We start from the raw sequence: 15,540 nt of genomic DNA on the forward strand, positions 1-15,540 counted from the left end.
TTGTTTCTCAACTCACTCAAAATATATTTTATTTTCTTCTTATTATAACAGTGCAAAAATGTTTTATAATAAAAATGCATCCTTTTTGTTAAACCAAACATCATACATAACGAGTGAAATTTACCATGCCTTAAACGGAAATGGCAGTGATATACACATTATAAGATCAACAAGTACCTTGTTCTACGATCTGGATATGCTAGCAAAAAGACATTCTTATCACTTTGTTCCTCAATACCCTATTTCAGACAGAAAATAGCAAAACAAAATATAGAAAAATCTCACAAAAATTTATTTGGAGCAAAATCAGAAACTATCGTTCAAGAATGTGCTACACAAATTAAACCAAAACTTAAAAGATTAGATAGTTTAAAAATTGTATCAAATAAGATGAAAAAGAGATCCCACAATGATAATAATAATAATATGCTTTCTTCAGAAATTTTCCTTAGAGACAATGATTACACAAAACGTGTATCTGATTCTTTTGTAAATAATAAAATAATCTCACTCAAAAATTTTGGTCATATGCCAAATATCAAACACACTATACGAATCCAATACCAGAAATGAAAAAAATTAAAAAGAAAGACCAGGGCAAACGCACAGAAGATCCGTGTCCTTGCCAGTTGTTTTCGTATGCATGCCCTTGTACAGATAAAAAATCACTTACAGAACTAGCAAAAAATAGTAAGAGTCTTACAGTTGCAGATCAAATTACCAGTACTTCAAATTTTTTGCCTCAAGAAGATAATAATCATAAATATAGTCAAATGAAAAAATCTAAATGTAGTTCATATTGTGAAGATAAGCCTACGAACACAAACGTTACTGGATTTTCAAAGAAATATGAAATGACAGCTGTTTATGAGGAACCTGTTACTAATAATAAAGTTATCTCAAAGCTTATTGAGGGTAAGGATCAAAATATTTCGTCAGCCTTAAAAAACGGAATAAAAGTAGAGAGTAGATCTCCTAAGAAATCTAAGCCACTAATTTGCCCTAACTGTAAAGAAATATTAGAAATTTTAAGTACAGAAGATGAAGATAGTCTTAAGTCGAAGAAATCTCTAAATTACCACATTAACCAAACTTCATCTCCTCCCGAAAATCAAAATTACGAAATCAGTAATATGGATGATACTGATACTTGTATTCACGACCCTCCTTGCGAATTGGTGCCAGTGTGCCAAATCTTACCTACTGAAAATATTTATAATAAGAATTCGAAATGTGTAAGAAGATTATCTCTTACAAAACATAATCCCAAAATGATAAGAATCACAAAAGCATGCCGGCACCATCCACCGTGTACAGTCGTGCCATCTTGTCAGAGATTGTACGTTTTGAAAAATAATTGCGAATTCATTCCGCCTTGTTTACATCGTCCTCGTTGTGTTAATGTACCTTTATGTGTACCTTTCTCTAAAAGTCTCAATTGCGACGATATTCGAAATAAGAAAATAGATGATCCACACCATGCTGAATCTGTTTATTTTTCTCCTAGCAAAATGACTTCTGCTTACCGACAAAAATCACTCAATTATGCCAATCAAACTTGTAAGTATGTTAAGCAGTATTCTTCAAAATTTATTTTAAGTCCACAAATGCCACCTACGTTTTCACCTTGTCACCAAACAAATCAGTCACCTTGCCAATGTTGCAAATCTGATAAATCATGCCAGTACGAATGCGTTGATTGTAAATGCATACCTCTAGATGAGGTCAAAGAATATGCGAGTAGCGATGATATAATATACATAAGAGATGTTGGTTGTCAATTTAGGAGCGATAACGTCGCCCCAAAAGACTCTTCGATTCAGTCTAAAACATCCAGCGCTTCTTTTGATTTAACAAGTGCAAAGCCTGGAAACTATTATAGTAACTACCATACGTTAAGATATGAAGACAAATGTACAAATCATATTTCTGGCGAGGAAGTATCTTTGTCAACTTTCACAACTTCTTCCCTGGAAACTGACGCTCACTGTCCCTCTCACGGAATACAAGCTAGTAAAAAGTGTAATACTGGTTTTAACCCTCAGTCAACGGCATCTCCCTTTGTCGCTGCTTTCTCTACTTACAAAGATCCAATTTTGCAGTATCAACACAATATATCTGATGAGATGAGCCGAGGCACAAGCAAGTCAGATTCGATAGACATGCTAACGTACTTAACTACATTTCCTGTGAAGTCTCGGAGGAGCTTTTTAAAAGAGAAACGCAAAAAGGCATTTTCGATTAGACGACGAAAAAAATCAAAACGGAATTATACTACATCGAGTTGTAGTAGTAAAATAAATCACATTTGATAACAATATATTATGATGTATGCACTCAAATATTTTATTCTAATAATTTATTTTTTGGTTTTTGAAAATATATTATTAACATGTTAAAACTCTTGTCTCATAAGTAGTAATTTCTATCACCCAACGACCTACAACATATCCTTATGATTACTGCTTTCGATTGGTGTAGTAATTGGTTTTGTTATCAGATGGTGAAGAAATCAAAAAAGCGGTTATTCTGAGGTAGCCTTGAACTGATTCCATTAGGCAACATGAAAAACACCATTCATATGGTCACCAAATGGGTGAAAGCTTCGCTCGTATCTCGTACTACAGTTCTTAGCTTTTATCTCGTACTACGTAAACGGGCGAGCGACAGGATGCGCTTTCCACTGGGGTGCAGAGTTATTGTTGCGTATATATAAAAAGTAAACTTACCTATCTTAGCGAGACTAGCAAAAAAGATCCATACTCCAATAAGGAATGGGGTCTCAACGCGATGGAATTCGACTGCTGCTATGACGAATGTCCTTTCCTTCTTCGGCTTGGCGGTGGTAACAGCTTCCGTAGTTGGAACTTGTTGTTGACGAAGTTGAGTGCCAGGTGGCTCTCCTGGTATGGGCGCTACGGGCCCCATTGGTCCGAACCCGAGGCCAGGGTACGTGGAGATCCCATCGACTGCTATGGACGGACTCTGTTTCGTGGTGCTCTGGAGAAAAAGAAGAGCATCAACAGTGTTCGTGCTACATCTTTGGTAAATGGAAGTTTGCAGAAATACTGAGCCTTTTAATTTAGATCGTAAATCTTATCGAGGTCGTAAATCGTATTTTGTGACGTCAAATTGCTAGTTTCTAGCTTGGTGTTACAAATAAATATCTGAATTGATTTTCATATGGCATGCAGGTTTCCTCACGATGTTTTCAATCACCGTTAAATCAAGTGACATTCAATTGTTTAAGTAATAAAAGATATTATCGGTAAGTAACCTATTCTAAGGCTGAGAGCTAATCTTAGAGCGCACTTTGACTTTGCTCCTTGGATGAATTTGCTCAGACTTAAGATTCAGTTAAAACGAGACAGATTTACGTGAAAATGATGTGAAAGATATAGCTCTGTCAATCATTTACTTCGTATACTTAATAGATACAGTACGCAGCAGAAAATAATGTACATCGGCCTTTACATTTCGAGTTTGTAGAGCGTTGTCTCTGTCACTCATACCTATATGACTTTTTGTCGGTCTCAACGACAGAGACAATGCTCTACAAATCCGCTATCTCCTTCTAAAGGTCGATGTACATTATTTTCTGCCGCGTAGGTACTGTAAGTAACTAAGTCAATAAATGACGCAACTTCAGTGTAAAACTTGTAATTACCTACAGTTGTCGGGCCTTGTATGTCAGAAAAATGTGAGATCAAAACAAACTCGCTCTGGAATAGCTTCTACATATTATTTATTCTTAACAATGGCTACCCGCTAGTATCTGCAGTCTATAAAATAAAAACCGGCCAAGTGCGAGTCAAGCTCGCGCAATGAGGGTACCGTACCGTACTACTGTCGTATTTTTTCGACATTTTGCACGATAATTCAAAAACTATGATGCATAAACCTTTCACATGATACCCCACTTGATATAGTTATCTCACTTCGAAAGTTGAAAATACCAATTATTAGTTCATGACCACAATTTAATTTTTTTTGTGTGATCTAACCCTAAATTCACGGTTTTCAGATTTTTCCCCAAATGTCAGCTATAAGATCTACCTACCTTCCAAATTTCATGATTCCAGGTCAACGGGAAGTACCCTGTAGGTTTCTTGACAGACAGACGGACAGACAGACAGACAGACAGACAGACAACAAAGTTATCCTATAAGGGTTCCGTTTTTCCTTTTGAGGTACGGAACCCTAAAAATTTATAAGGAGATAAATGAAAGCAAAAATTAGAGAGCCAAAAGGCGGAGAGAGACATAATATGATAGAAAAGTTTGGATGCTAGAGACAGATAGTCCTGGAAAAAGTTTGAATAGGCTGCCTTTTACTGCTAAAAGCGGTCCTTGTAGAATGGTATAACAACTTTTTGCATTAATTAAGTATTAAAATAAGTTACCAGTTAAATATAAAAAAATGGATATGTACCACAATTTGTGAAAGGAAAATAAAGCTGTTTTTATTTTTCATTATTTTTTATAGCAAGTATTTCATACTTAAAACTTCTACACTGTCAAGGTCATCGCAAGTGACAAAGAGTCCGCAAAAAGGTCAAGATACAATCTGCAGCTGGCAAGAGTTCAGGCTAGCTCCGCAGTCTCCACACAATGGAGAAAATAAATAATACGAAACCTTACTCTCTATTGGGAATTAATTAAACACCAGCTCATATTTTACAATGCTAAAAAATAAATACTTAAGAGAAGCAACCATAGTGCGCTCTCGAGTGCTTTCCATACAACCGTATTTTGGTTTTCATTTGAATATTAACCAATCACACTCAATGATACAGCAATGTTCTAGAAACAAGTACCTGTGTTTCTGTAAAAATGTGTAAGTAGATAAACTTAGATTAATTATTCTACTAAGGTCAAATCATTTATTCAAATTGCGTACACTTTCTGATGGTCAATAATTGTTGAATTTGCAATACAATAGGGTATTTTACCCTGTTTTGAAAAGTGTATTAATGATCGTATAAAATTTACAAAAGTTTTATTCGATCGATTATCGCAATAAAAATGCATTTAAATTTTGCATAATTTTATTACCAGCGCAACAAAAACAGTACCTACCTAATAGGCACTTAAGTAATTGGTTTTGAAAGAAGGATCGTCTTAGGTACTGACCTAAATCAGGGCAAAGTGAAGTGAAAGCTCGACAAAAATGGAGCACACTTGTCCCGAAAATGGCTTTTATGCTAACCCTTTTGTAAGGGGTGCGCATGATAAAGGGGAGGAAACTACAAATACGTACCTATATGGATGAATACAAATGTGTGTTTCGGGATTTAATAAAACCGGCCAAGTGCGAGTCAGGCTCGCGCAACGAGGGTTCCGTACTACGGTCGTATTTTTTCGACATTTTGCACGATAATTCAAAAAGTATGATGCATAAAAATAAATGAAAATCTGTTTTAGAATGCACAGGTGAAGACCTTTCATATGATACTTACCCCACTAGATATAGTTATCTTACTTCGAAAATTGAAAATACTAATTACATATATACACAATTAATTTTTTTGTGTAATGTTTAAACACAAATTCACGGTTTTCAGATTTTTCCCCTAATGTCTGCTATAAGACACCTGCCAAATTTCATGATTCTAGGTCAACGGGAAGTACCCTGTAGGTTTCTTGACAGACCGACAGACAGACAGACAGACAGAAAGACAGACAGACAACAAAGTGATCCTTTAAGAGTTCCGTTTTTCCTTTTGAGGTACGGAACCCTAAAAAAAAACTCATATTAGGTTTTCTATTAAAATCAAAATACCTATTCATATTTTGGGGTTCCGTAACTGATGGGTGTTAGCGGTACCCTATTGCAAAGCGCTGTCCGTCCGTTTGTTTGTCACTGGGCTGTATCTCGTGAACCGAACAGGTAGAGAGTTGCCGCAGAATGTGTATTTTTCTATTGCCGTTATAACAAAAAACAATAAAGAATTTAAATGGGCTTCTATGAAAATTAGAAAAAAGTGTTATTTCTTGTACAGTGTACAGTACACATTGTGTGCGAGTCCGACTCACGCTTGACCGATATTTATTAAAATTTTATCTATCTGTCTATCATCCGAATACTGAAAAACATCAACTAAGAGCATCCCAAAACTAAGGTAGTATTTTTTGCGTAGTGTTTTAAAATAGTTATACAAATATTAAGTACCTACCTACTTGTAGCGACTAAGTACTCCCTAATTCAATGGTTGTATGGAAAAAATGTGACACGTATTTGAACGTATCTCTCTGTGTCTGTTTGTTTACGCTGATCTTCGAAATAGCTGAATCCATAGATAAAAGAAGTAATTCTCTAATCTGTGGCTGAATCGTTTCTGAGGAGAGTTCACAGGCAGGAACTAGATATTAAGGCTAACTAAAACTGGTGATATCTACATGCTGCATTTCAGCTCAGGAAAACAATGGGATTTTAACGGGATTTTAAAACCTAAAAAACTAAACCCACGTGTACGAAGTAGAGAGCTAAAGCTTTTCCGTAAATAATAATATATAAATAAGTGTGAGCACCCTAGTACGTAAGAATGTGGTCATTATACTCATTTTAGTATTACACTTCACGTAGCGAGGGAATTAATTCTTCTTCGACCAAGCATGTTTCCGAAATGAAGAAAATGAGGGATCTTTTATTCACTGAGCATTTTGACGGGCTGCTAGTTTTTTCCCTGAATGGTTTTATTCTCATCAATAGGATAGGAATGAATAAATTGAATTAATTTTACAAAAGACATATCTACTTATAAGTAAGTATCTTACAGTTAACAGTTACCTATAAATGATGGTTGAACGAAATATCTATGGTATTTAATTTATGTACCTACCACCTACTGTATTTATTTTATGTTTCAATTTATGTATTAAGTACCCATGCAATAACAATAACCAGATCTGCGAGTGCATATCTAATACTTCTTGTGATATTATTTATCTTAAATATATAGAACGAAAAGGTGACTGACTGACTGCCTGATCTATCAACGCACAGATCAAACTCACAAACGACTGACTACTGGATGGATCGGGCTGAAATTTGGCATGCAGATAGCTATTATGACGTAGACACTAGACATCCACTAAGAAAGGATTTTTGAAAATCCAACACCTAAGGGGGTAAAATAGGGGTTCGAAATTTGTGTAGTCCATGCGGACGAAGTAGCGGGCATAAGCTAGTGTCCCTATATTTATAATCCTTTATCCAAGTAGGTATATCCTTTATCCTCCCCTATACGTAGTTTCCTATTCGTATTATGTCTAAGTTTTCATCATTAAGTATGCTTAGATACATTTTAAGTTTGTATTATATTACCTACATTTAAATTTATAAGCAATACTTTTTTTTCTGCACATCAGAGTAATTTCACAGAAATCATAGATAAGGAAATTGATTATAGAATAACGATCCATAACTATCTAAATAATGTGGACAAACCAAAATAATTATTATTTGCAACAGTTCACTGTTTTTAGGCTCTTTACAACATATTTCTTCTAACAAGTTCAAGTTGCTTTGGTTGAGAGTTTTCCAAAAGCACAAAAGTAGCATCAACATACCATTTAAAAGGCGGACTACATTCGTACTAGAGTGCTTTAAAAGCATAGAGCCCACAACCCCTGCCTTCAAGGAAGTCTTGTGACGTAAGTATGAAGAAAAATAGGTTTTCTATGTAAACTAATGTAGGTTAGCTACTAAGTACATTGCATACGTCAAGGCAGCCTTTTCTTTTACTAATTTTCTTTCTTGACTGTAATTTTACAGAGGCTTTGAATGTTTTGATGTAACTTTTCAAGTTAACGTTGATACTCACTGAAATTAGTATGTATAGTACGCGATAGGTCGAGATGGCAATCGGTGAGGTAACGCCCAGCACACCATCACAGTCCCCGCGCTAACCCTGTGTAGGCAAGCGTGTGTGAGATTTTTGTATAAAGAAGAGAGAGAAGTTAAGACAGTGGGCTTTAATAGTGATGGCTAATAACATCTAATGATGACTAATCAAAGTTATCATCTATCAATTATTAATTGAAATGTAGGTAGTTGTAAATTTTGTCAGGTAAGGCCAATATTAAGTTATTAAAATCAAGCAAAGCATCTGCTGTATTATCTGTGATGATAAATTAAATCCAATGATTACTAATGAAAGTTATCATTTATCAATTATTTGTCAGGTAAGGCCAAATACTAAGTAATTAAAAATCAAGCAAAGCATCTGCTGTATTATTTCAAAGTAAGAACCCTAATCATCTAAACAGGCTTCTATAATAATTAGAAGCTAACAACCTAGTGTTTACTTTTATCTCAATGTATAAAATAAATAGCACAAGAGGGTAGGTTATAAATACAGAAGTAAAACCAACCAAGTCGAATAATAATTAATCATTTATTGAAAGATCTTTAATACTTTAATCTTTATAGACCTATCTGTATTTTGTTGTATTTCTCAGCATAGGTCTATTTCATATTAAAATGAATCTACCACCCGTTTCCAAAGGTGTTTCGTTGTGGAGAAGAAATGGGCAAAGAAACTCCACAACACACATCTTTTAAAAGCATTACAACATTCCATAATACATAACATAATATCTAAACATATTTGGTACATGGTTATAATAACTAAACCTTTATAAGGCAAGTGATTACAATAAAATATAAGAATACTTAACTTTAGTAACTCTGTCGCCTTTGTTTACTCTGAAGTCACATCACTTCACTAGACTAAGGCTGTAGTTAACACGAGGAGTTATAATACGAGACTGCCCCTTTATCGATGTGTGTCCCGTTTTTATCCTCTCTCCATTGTAAACAAACCACAGGCCACCGTCACATGACATCTTTAATAATTATTTATGTTGGTACAATGGTAGGTACCATTGTACCAACATTGAGATTGTTGACATTATTATTAATTTACATAAATAATATTATTTGCAACATGTATTGACGGTTTACTTATTATTGTTTTACTACATTAATTAATGCCATACTCTATTGATGATTTACATATTATTTCACATAATTTCTATAGACAACTGTATTTTAAATCCAGCCATATCCTGTCAATCCTAGTATGTTGTCAGTATTTACTTTACAATAAATAATTAGTCATATGTATCGATAATTTACATAATATTATTTTTCGTATTGTCACATTCCTAGATATTAAATTGGACAACAATAAAGAATATAAGATACTACTAAATCATAACCTTTCGGGTTGGGTAACATTGACGTTGATATCCTGTCGCGGGATAACGATTCTGTTTAAATTATTACTACAAATATTTATTGTAGACTCCAAGTTTATGATTGGGTCAATTCTAGCATAATAATTATGTATCCAATTTTATCGTAATATAACACGGCCATACTGACAAGTACTTCGTTCCCGAAGTACATAGGGAAATTAGAAAGAAAAGAAAAAAATCTAGCTAAGAGCTAAATAAAAAAAATAACTGTAAGGTAAAAAGATCTATAAGCTAAGGAAGATCTATAAGCTAAAAAGATCTATAAGCTACAGCTACCTAGTTTAACTGTCCCTAACTGGCTGCGCCCCATAATTTAATGTTTAAAAATTTTTTTTTTTGTATAATATGTATAGTTTTTTTTTTTATTATTATTAGTTTTTTAAAGCAAGGGGTCTTGTACTAGACTCTTGCCCAGTAGAGGTCATTACTAGACCTCGCTACTTACTGGCACCGTCCGAACAAGCCGTCTAACATTACCAACCAATATTTTTTAACATTTTTTTTTTTTTTTTTTTAATTGGTACTAGTAATGATTAGTGCCAGCAGCCCTAACTAACTGGCCTAACCGCTGCCCCCCCATAAATGGGTCTTGTACTAGACTCTTGCCCAGTAGAGGTCATTACTACACCTCGCTACTTACTGGCACCGTCCGAACAAGCCGTCTAACATTACTAACCAATTTTTTTTTTTATTCGTTTGTTTTTTTTTTTTTTTTTATTGGTACTAGTAATGATTAGTGCCGGGCAGCCTAACTAACTGGCCTAACCGCTGCCTCCCCATAAATGGGTCTTGTACTAGACTCTTGCCCAGTAGAGGTTATTACTAGACCTCGCTACTTACTGGCACCGTCCGAACAAGCCGTCTAACATTACTAACCAATATTTTTTAACTCTTTATTTTTTTATTTTTTATTGGTACTAGTAATGATTAGTGCCAGGCAGCCTAACTAACTGGCCTAACCGCTGCCGCCCCATAAATGGGTCTTGTACTAGACTCTTGCCCAGTAGAGGTCATTACCTAGACCTCGCTACTTACTGGTACCGTCCGAACAAGCCGTCTAACATTACTAACCCTTTTTTTTTTTTTGTTTTTTTTTTTTTTTTTTGGGTCTAGTAATGATTAGTGCCGGGCAGCCTAACTACCTAGCTAACTGTCTGCCGCCCCCATAAATGGGTCTCGTACCAGGACATTACTGAATTATCACCAATAAGATGTATCACACCAATGGTGTAATACCAGCACTGTCAAGTCGAGCCGTCTAACATTACCCGACCAATGAAAAGGGCAATGATTAGTGCCAGGCAGACCTAGCTAACCTAACTCCCTTTGTTTTATATGGTTGAATAATAAAAATTGTCCCCTTTGGGAATAATAACATCCGTTTCATACGGGAATAAAAAAATTGTCCCCTTTGGGAATAATAACATCCGTTCCATACGGGAATAATAACATTTGTCCCATTCGGGGATAATCATTGGATTTTTTTTTTTTTTTTTGTTTTTTTTTTTTTTGTTTTTTTTTTGTTGGTTGCTACATTCGGGAGTCTTAACATTTTGTCACATTGTGAGTCTTAACATTTTGTATCCATTGAGCAAATTTTTTTTTTTTTCTTCCTCTGTTCTGTCATTTAGCATAAATTATTAGTATGTTTTATTACCATTCGGCCATCTTGATAAGTACTTCGTTCCCGAAGTACATAGAAAAATAGAAAAATGCAGCCAGTGAACTTAAATGAACAGCGGCAACAAAAGTACCGACAAAAAAAAATATAAGATTGCTCCATTCACAAAACGATATTCAATGATTCAATGTCAATGTTACTGTCATAAAAACCAGGATAGCCAGACGTCAGACCGAAATCAGAGTAGAATAGAATATGTTTTCTTTGTTGTTACCAAACAATGTTCCCCAATGTTAATATGTATACGGTTACTACTATTACGGTTAAAGAACTTTATTCTCACTAAGAAATAAATTCACTTACATGAGAAATTTAACAAATAAACAGTAGGTATCTTATCCACACACCCACTTTATTTTGTCTTGGTAGTAGTATAATAGTTATAATATCTGTACCTATGTGTATGTATTACATATGTATTATAGTAAGTATAGGGTTTATAGTATATATAAATGTATACATATATCGCACCGACGACACACTGTCGCAACCCAAAACATGTCAAATTTGAGTGACTGACTAACTGTCGTGATACCCTAACCAATATTTCATCATCTTTAGTTACATCTAAATTCGACGAAGAAGGACGTGACAGTTTACTGTTTAGACCGCATTAATTCAAATTGGAACGATATTGTTGAATCAGGTATGTAAAAGTTCAACTATGAATTAGAGTTAATACAATATAGCTGATTTAAACCTAAATAGATATTTCTAGTGTGTAGGTGTATTTCTAGTTATTACACTATTATCGATTCACAGAAATGAAATTTAAAATAGTATTTTCACTTAAGACACCCTTATTGGTTTAGTAAGTAATTTTAATGTGAATTAAATTGTGACCAGTGGGGTAGTAATTTTAATGTGAAGCTGGAAACCAAACGTTATTTTTCTGTTGCTTTGACACCAGCATAAACAATTAAACAAAAATATTAAAAGACGAAAGAACTGCTCGACAAAATATGATTCCCAGGACCTATTATGAATCTTACTTGCGAAGTTTGACTGGTTGATTTTAAGTACTTAAATAAAAAAATATTGCTGTCATTTTGATGCTAATTATTAGAAACAGACTGATGTAAAACTAGTTTAAGCATACTATTATTATAGAAATACTATTATTTAATTTTGCCTAGCTCCAATTTAGTGACTACGTACAATTACTGTGCAGTTACAACAATAGCTGATTATTTAAGTTAAAAAAAAAATATTTTGATTGGCTCTGTTTTTTTTTTGTATTCAAGACAAATTTTGTTTATTGTTTTGGAAGGTTTTTTTTTTTTTGTTGGAAAAGGCAGAAATTGTTGAAATTAAATTATTACTTTTTATAAATAAAAACTGATTATCTGATTGAATTTTCTTGATTATCTGGTTTTATTCATCAATGTCCAAACCTGAATGTGAAAATTATTTTTTTTGGAGGGAACTATAAAACTTAAAACTAAATTAAATAATTGTTGTAACTACAAAATTATACTCAAAACCATAAGGAAAAAGTCAACCATTATTTATAGTAACTCAAAAATTTTCAGCAATAACTATACAACTAAAAATAATTACTCTTTCTGAAAACCTTTTTTTTTTTTTTTAGCAATACAGTCTTAACTCAAAAATTGCGAATTACAGTTACTACCTGTAACTTTGAAATAATTAGTAAATGATAATTGCGTTAATATTATTTATAAACCTTATAAAGTATTCACTTTTTTATAATCTATAACAGGAAGTGAATAATCAGTTTTTCGTCGATTCTGAAAAAGTCATTCTCTGAGTCACGACAGCACTGCATCACCAGTGCGACACGTATATTTAAAAATGTTTATATGTTTGTATTTTATTTTTATTTTTATAGTCATGTATGTGAATTTAGTATGAAAATATATTGTAGTTATATTTATATGTAACTATGTAATGTAGCATATGGTTTTTTTTTTTTTTTTTTTTGAGGTATTATTGTAAGTAGGTTATATTATTGAAACCATTTATTGAGTAGTATTAAGTCATTTTGTGCATCTGTGATGATTGTGTGTATTGAGTTGCCATAGTAAAATAAACATGTATCATCAGCGTACAACAGTATGTTTCCTTTTAAACCTATTTCATTTATACTATCAATATAGATCAGGAATAACAAAGGGCTTATATTGATCCCTGAGGAACGCCAAATGTACAAACAGGTTTTGGTTTACTCCTATGATCTCCAGTTTTTATTACCGCTTGAATAAATATGTTCTTTATTTGATTTGTATGTATATCAAACAAACTCAAAACAGGAATAAATTAATAACACGTTGTAACGTAGGTATTTCCTAAAATAAAATGTGGGACGTATTATTATTTTTTGTTGGATGACCAATTGAAAAAAAAATAGGTTCCTATTTACTTGATTGGTTTGTCAAAATAATAAGATAAAATAAAATCAGGTTCAACCTAACCTCAAAGTTTATTGCTGATATGTGGGAACAATAAGAATATTTTATTAAAAATAAAATACTTTTGAAATGAGATATTTCGACAAAAGAAGATTAAATAAAACAAACTATATTTAAGGGGAATTATTCTTAAGCGAAGTTATAATAATATTATAGAGTTCAGTTTGGTAATCTTAATCCTTATTTATTAAAAAAAAAATGTTAAATGTTATAATAACGTCACTGAGTAGAAAAAAAAATACTTGAGTAGGCAATCTGCCTTGCGTTGTTTTAAGAACGGATGGATAATCTCTTGTGTTGTTTTAAGAAAAGACAAATAGTTGAATTATTTTAAGAAGCAAAATAAATAAATATAGTTTATGTTTAAGTTGAATTAATCAGAATAAGTTAATTTCTTCAAGTTTTGAGCTGTAAGTACGGTGCGATTTCTTAAAAGCAAACCTTTTTGTTTCGGTACATCATAACGTTCTAAATGATTTCACATCTACATATACTTTATCAAAAACCGTTCGGCCAATCTGACCTCTAACTAGACTTATTCTTATCCAAATAAATTATACCACAACACGTGGTTTATCTAACTAATTAAAATCTTTTATGATTACCCTCACAAAAACTTTTTCATAGAAACAATACCACAAAATCGTGGTTTTTTTTAAATTTACACTTTTCTTCACACACAACGCACAAAATTGTACTTAGCTTGATCAAACGACGCGACGTTTCAACCGGCGGTGCCACACCAGCACCAAGTGCCGCTGACAACAGAGTTGCCCCTCGCTTTGGGATCATCGGGCACCAACACCAAGTGTCACCGACGACAGGCGGCAGCCTGTCGCTTCGAGGAGAAGCCGTATCCACGATTGCTGAAAGCATTTGAAAAGTATTAGTATTTCGACAAGCAGAGTATCGTATCCCACTTCTGATGTGAGATTTTTGTATAAAGAAGAGAGAGAAGTTAAGACAGTGGGCTTTAATAGTGATGGCTAATAACATCTAATGATGACTAATCAAAGTTATCATCTATCAATTATTAATTGAAATGTAGGTAGTTGTAAATTTTGTCAGGTAAGGCCAATATTAAGTTATTAAAATCAAGCAAAGCATCTGCTGTATTATCTGTGATGATAAATTAAATCCAATGATTACTAATGAAAGTTATCATTTATCAATTATTTGTCAGGTAAGGCCAAATACTAAGTAATTAAAAATCAAGCAAAGCATCTGCTGTATTATTTCAAAGTAAGAACCCTAATCATCTAAACAGGCTTCTATAATAATTAGAAGCTAACAACCTAGTGTTTACTTTATCTCAATGTATAAAATAAATAGCACAAGAGGGTAGGTTATAAATACAGAAGTAAAACCAACCAAGTCGAATAATAATTAATCATTTATTGAAAGATCTTTAATACTTTAATCTTTATAGACCTATCTGTATTTTGTTGTATTTCTCAGCATAGGTCTATTTCATATTAAAATGAATCTACCACCCGTTTCCAAAGGTGTTTCGTTGTGGAGAAGAAATGGGCAAAGAAACTCCACAACACACATCTTTTAAAAGCATTACAACATTCCATAATACATAACATAATATCTAAACATATTTGGTACATGGTTATAATAACTAAACCTTTATAAGGCAAGTGATTACAATAAAATATAAGAATACTTAACTTTAGTAACTCTGTCGCCTTTGTTTACTCTGAAGTCACATCACTTCACTAGACTAAGGCTGTAGTTAACACGAGGAGTTATAATACGAGACTGCCCCTTTATCGATGTGTGTCCCGTTTTTATCCTCTCTCCATTGTAAACAAACCACAGGCCACCGTCACATGACATCTTTAATAATTATTTATGTTGGTACAATGGTAGGTACCATTGTACCAACATTGAGATTGTTGACATTATTATTAATTTACATAAATAATATTATTTGCAACATGTATTGACGGTTTACTTATTATTGTTTTACTACATTAATTAATGCCATACTCTATTGATGATTTACATATTATTTCACATAATTTCTATAGACAACTGTATTTTAAATCCAGCCATATCCTGTCAATCCTAGTATGTTGTCAGTATTTACTTTACAATAAATAATTAGTCATATGTATCGATAATTTACATAATATTATTTTTCGTATTGTCACAT

General features: G+C 33.1%; 1 protein-coding gene and 1 pseudogene across 1 annotated transcript in view; one reads left to right on the top strand and one right to left on the bottom strand.

The window, feature by feature from the left end:
* Nhe2 (Na[+]/H[+] hydrogen exchanger 2) overlaps positions 1-15,540 on the bottom strand; it is a 54,124-nt gene that overhangs the window by 13,601 nt on the left and 24,983 nt on the right. The window contains 1 exon segment of the mRNA XM_069503012.1: positions 2,730-3,000. Coding sequence (XP_069359113.1) covers positions 2,730-3,000 — 271 coding nt within the window.
* On the top strand, positions 12-2,330 carry LOC117988066 (uncharacterized; annotated as a pseudogene).

This window comes from Maniola hyperantus, chromosome 14 (assembly GCF_902806685.2).
Source record: "Maniola hyperantus chromosome 14, iAphHyp1.2, whole genome shotgun sequence".
Taxonomy (NCBI): domain Eukaryota; kingdom Metazoa; phylum Arthropoda; class Insecta; order Lepidoptera; family Nymphalidae; genus Maniola; species Maniola hyperantus.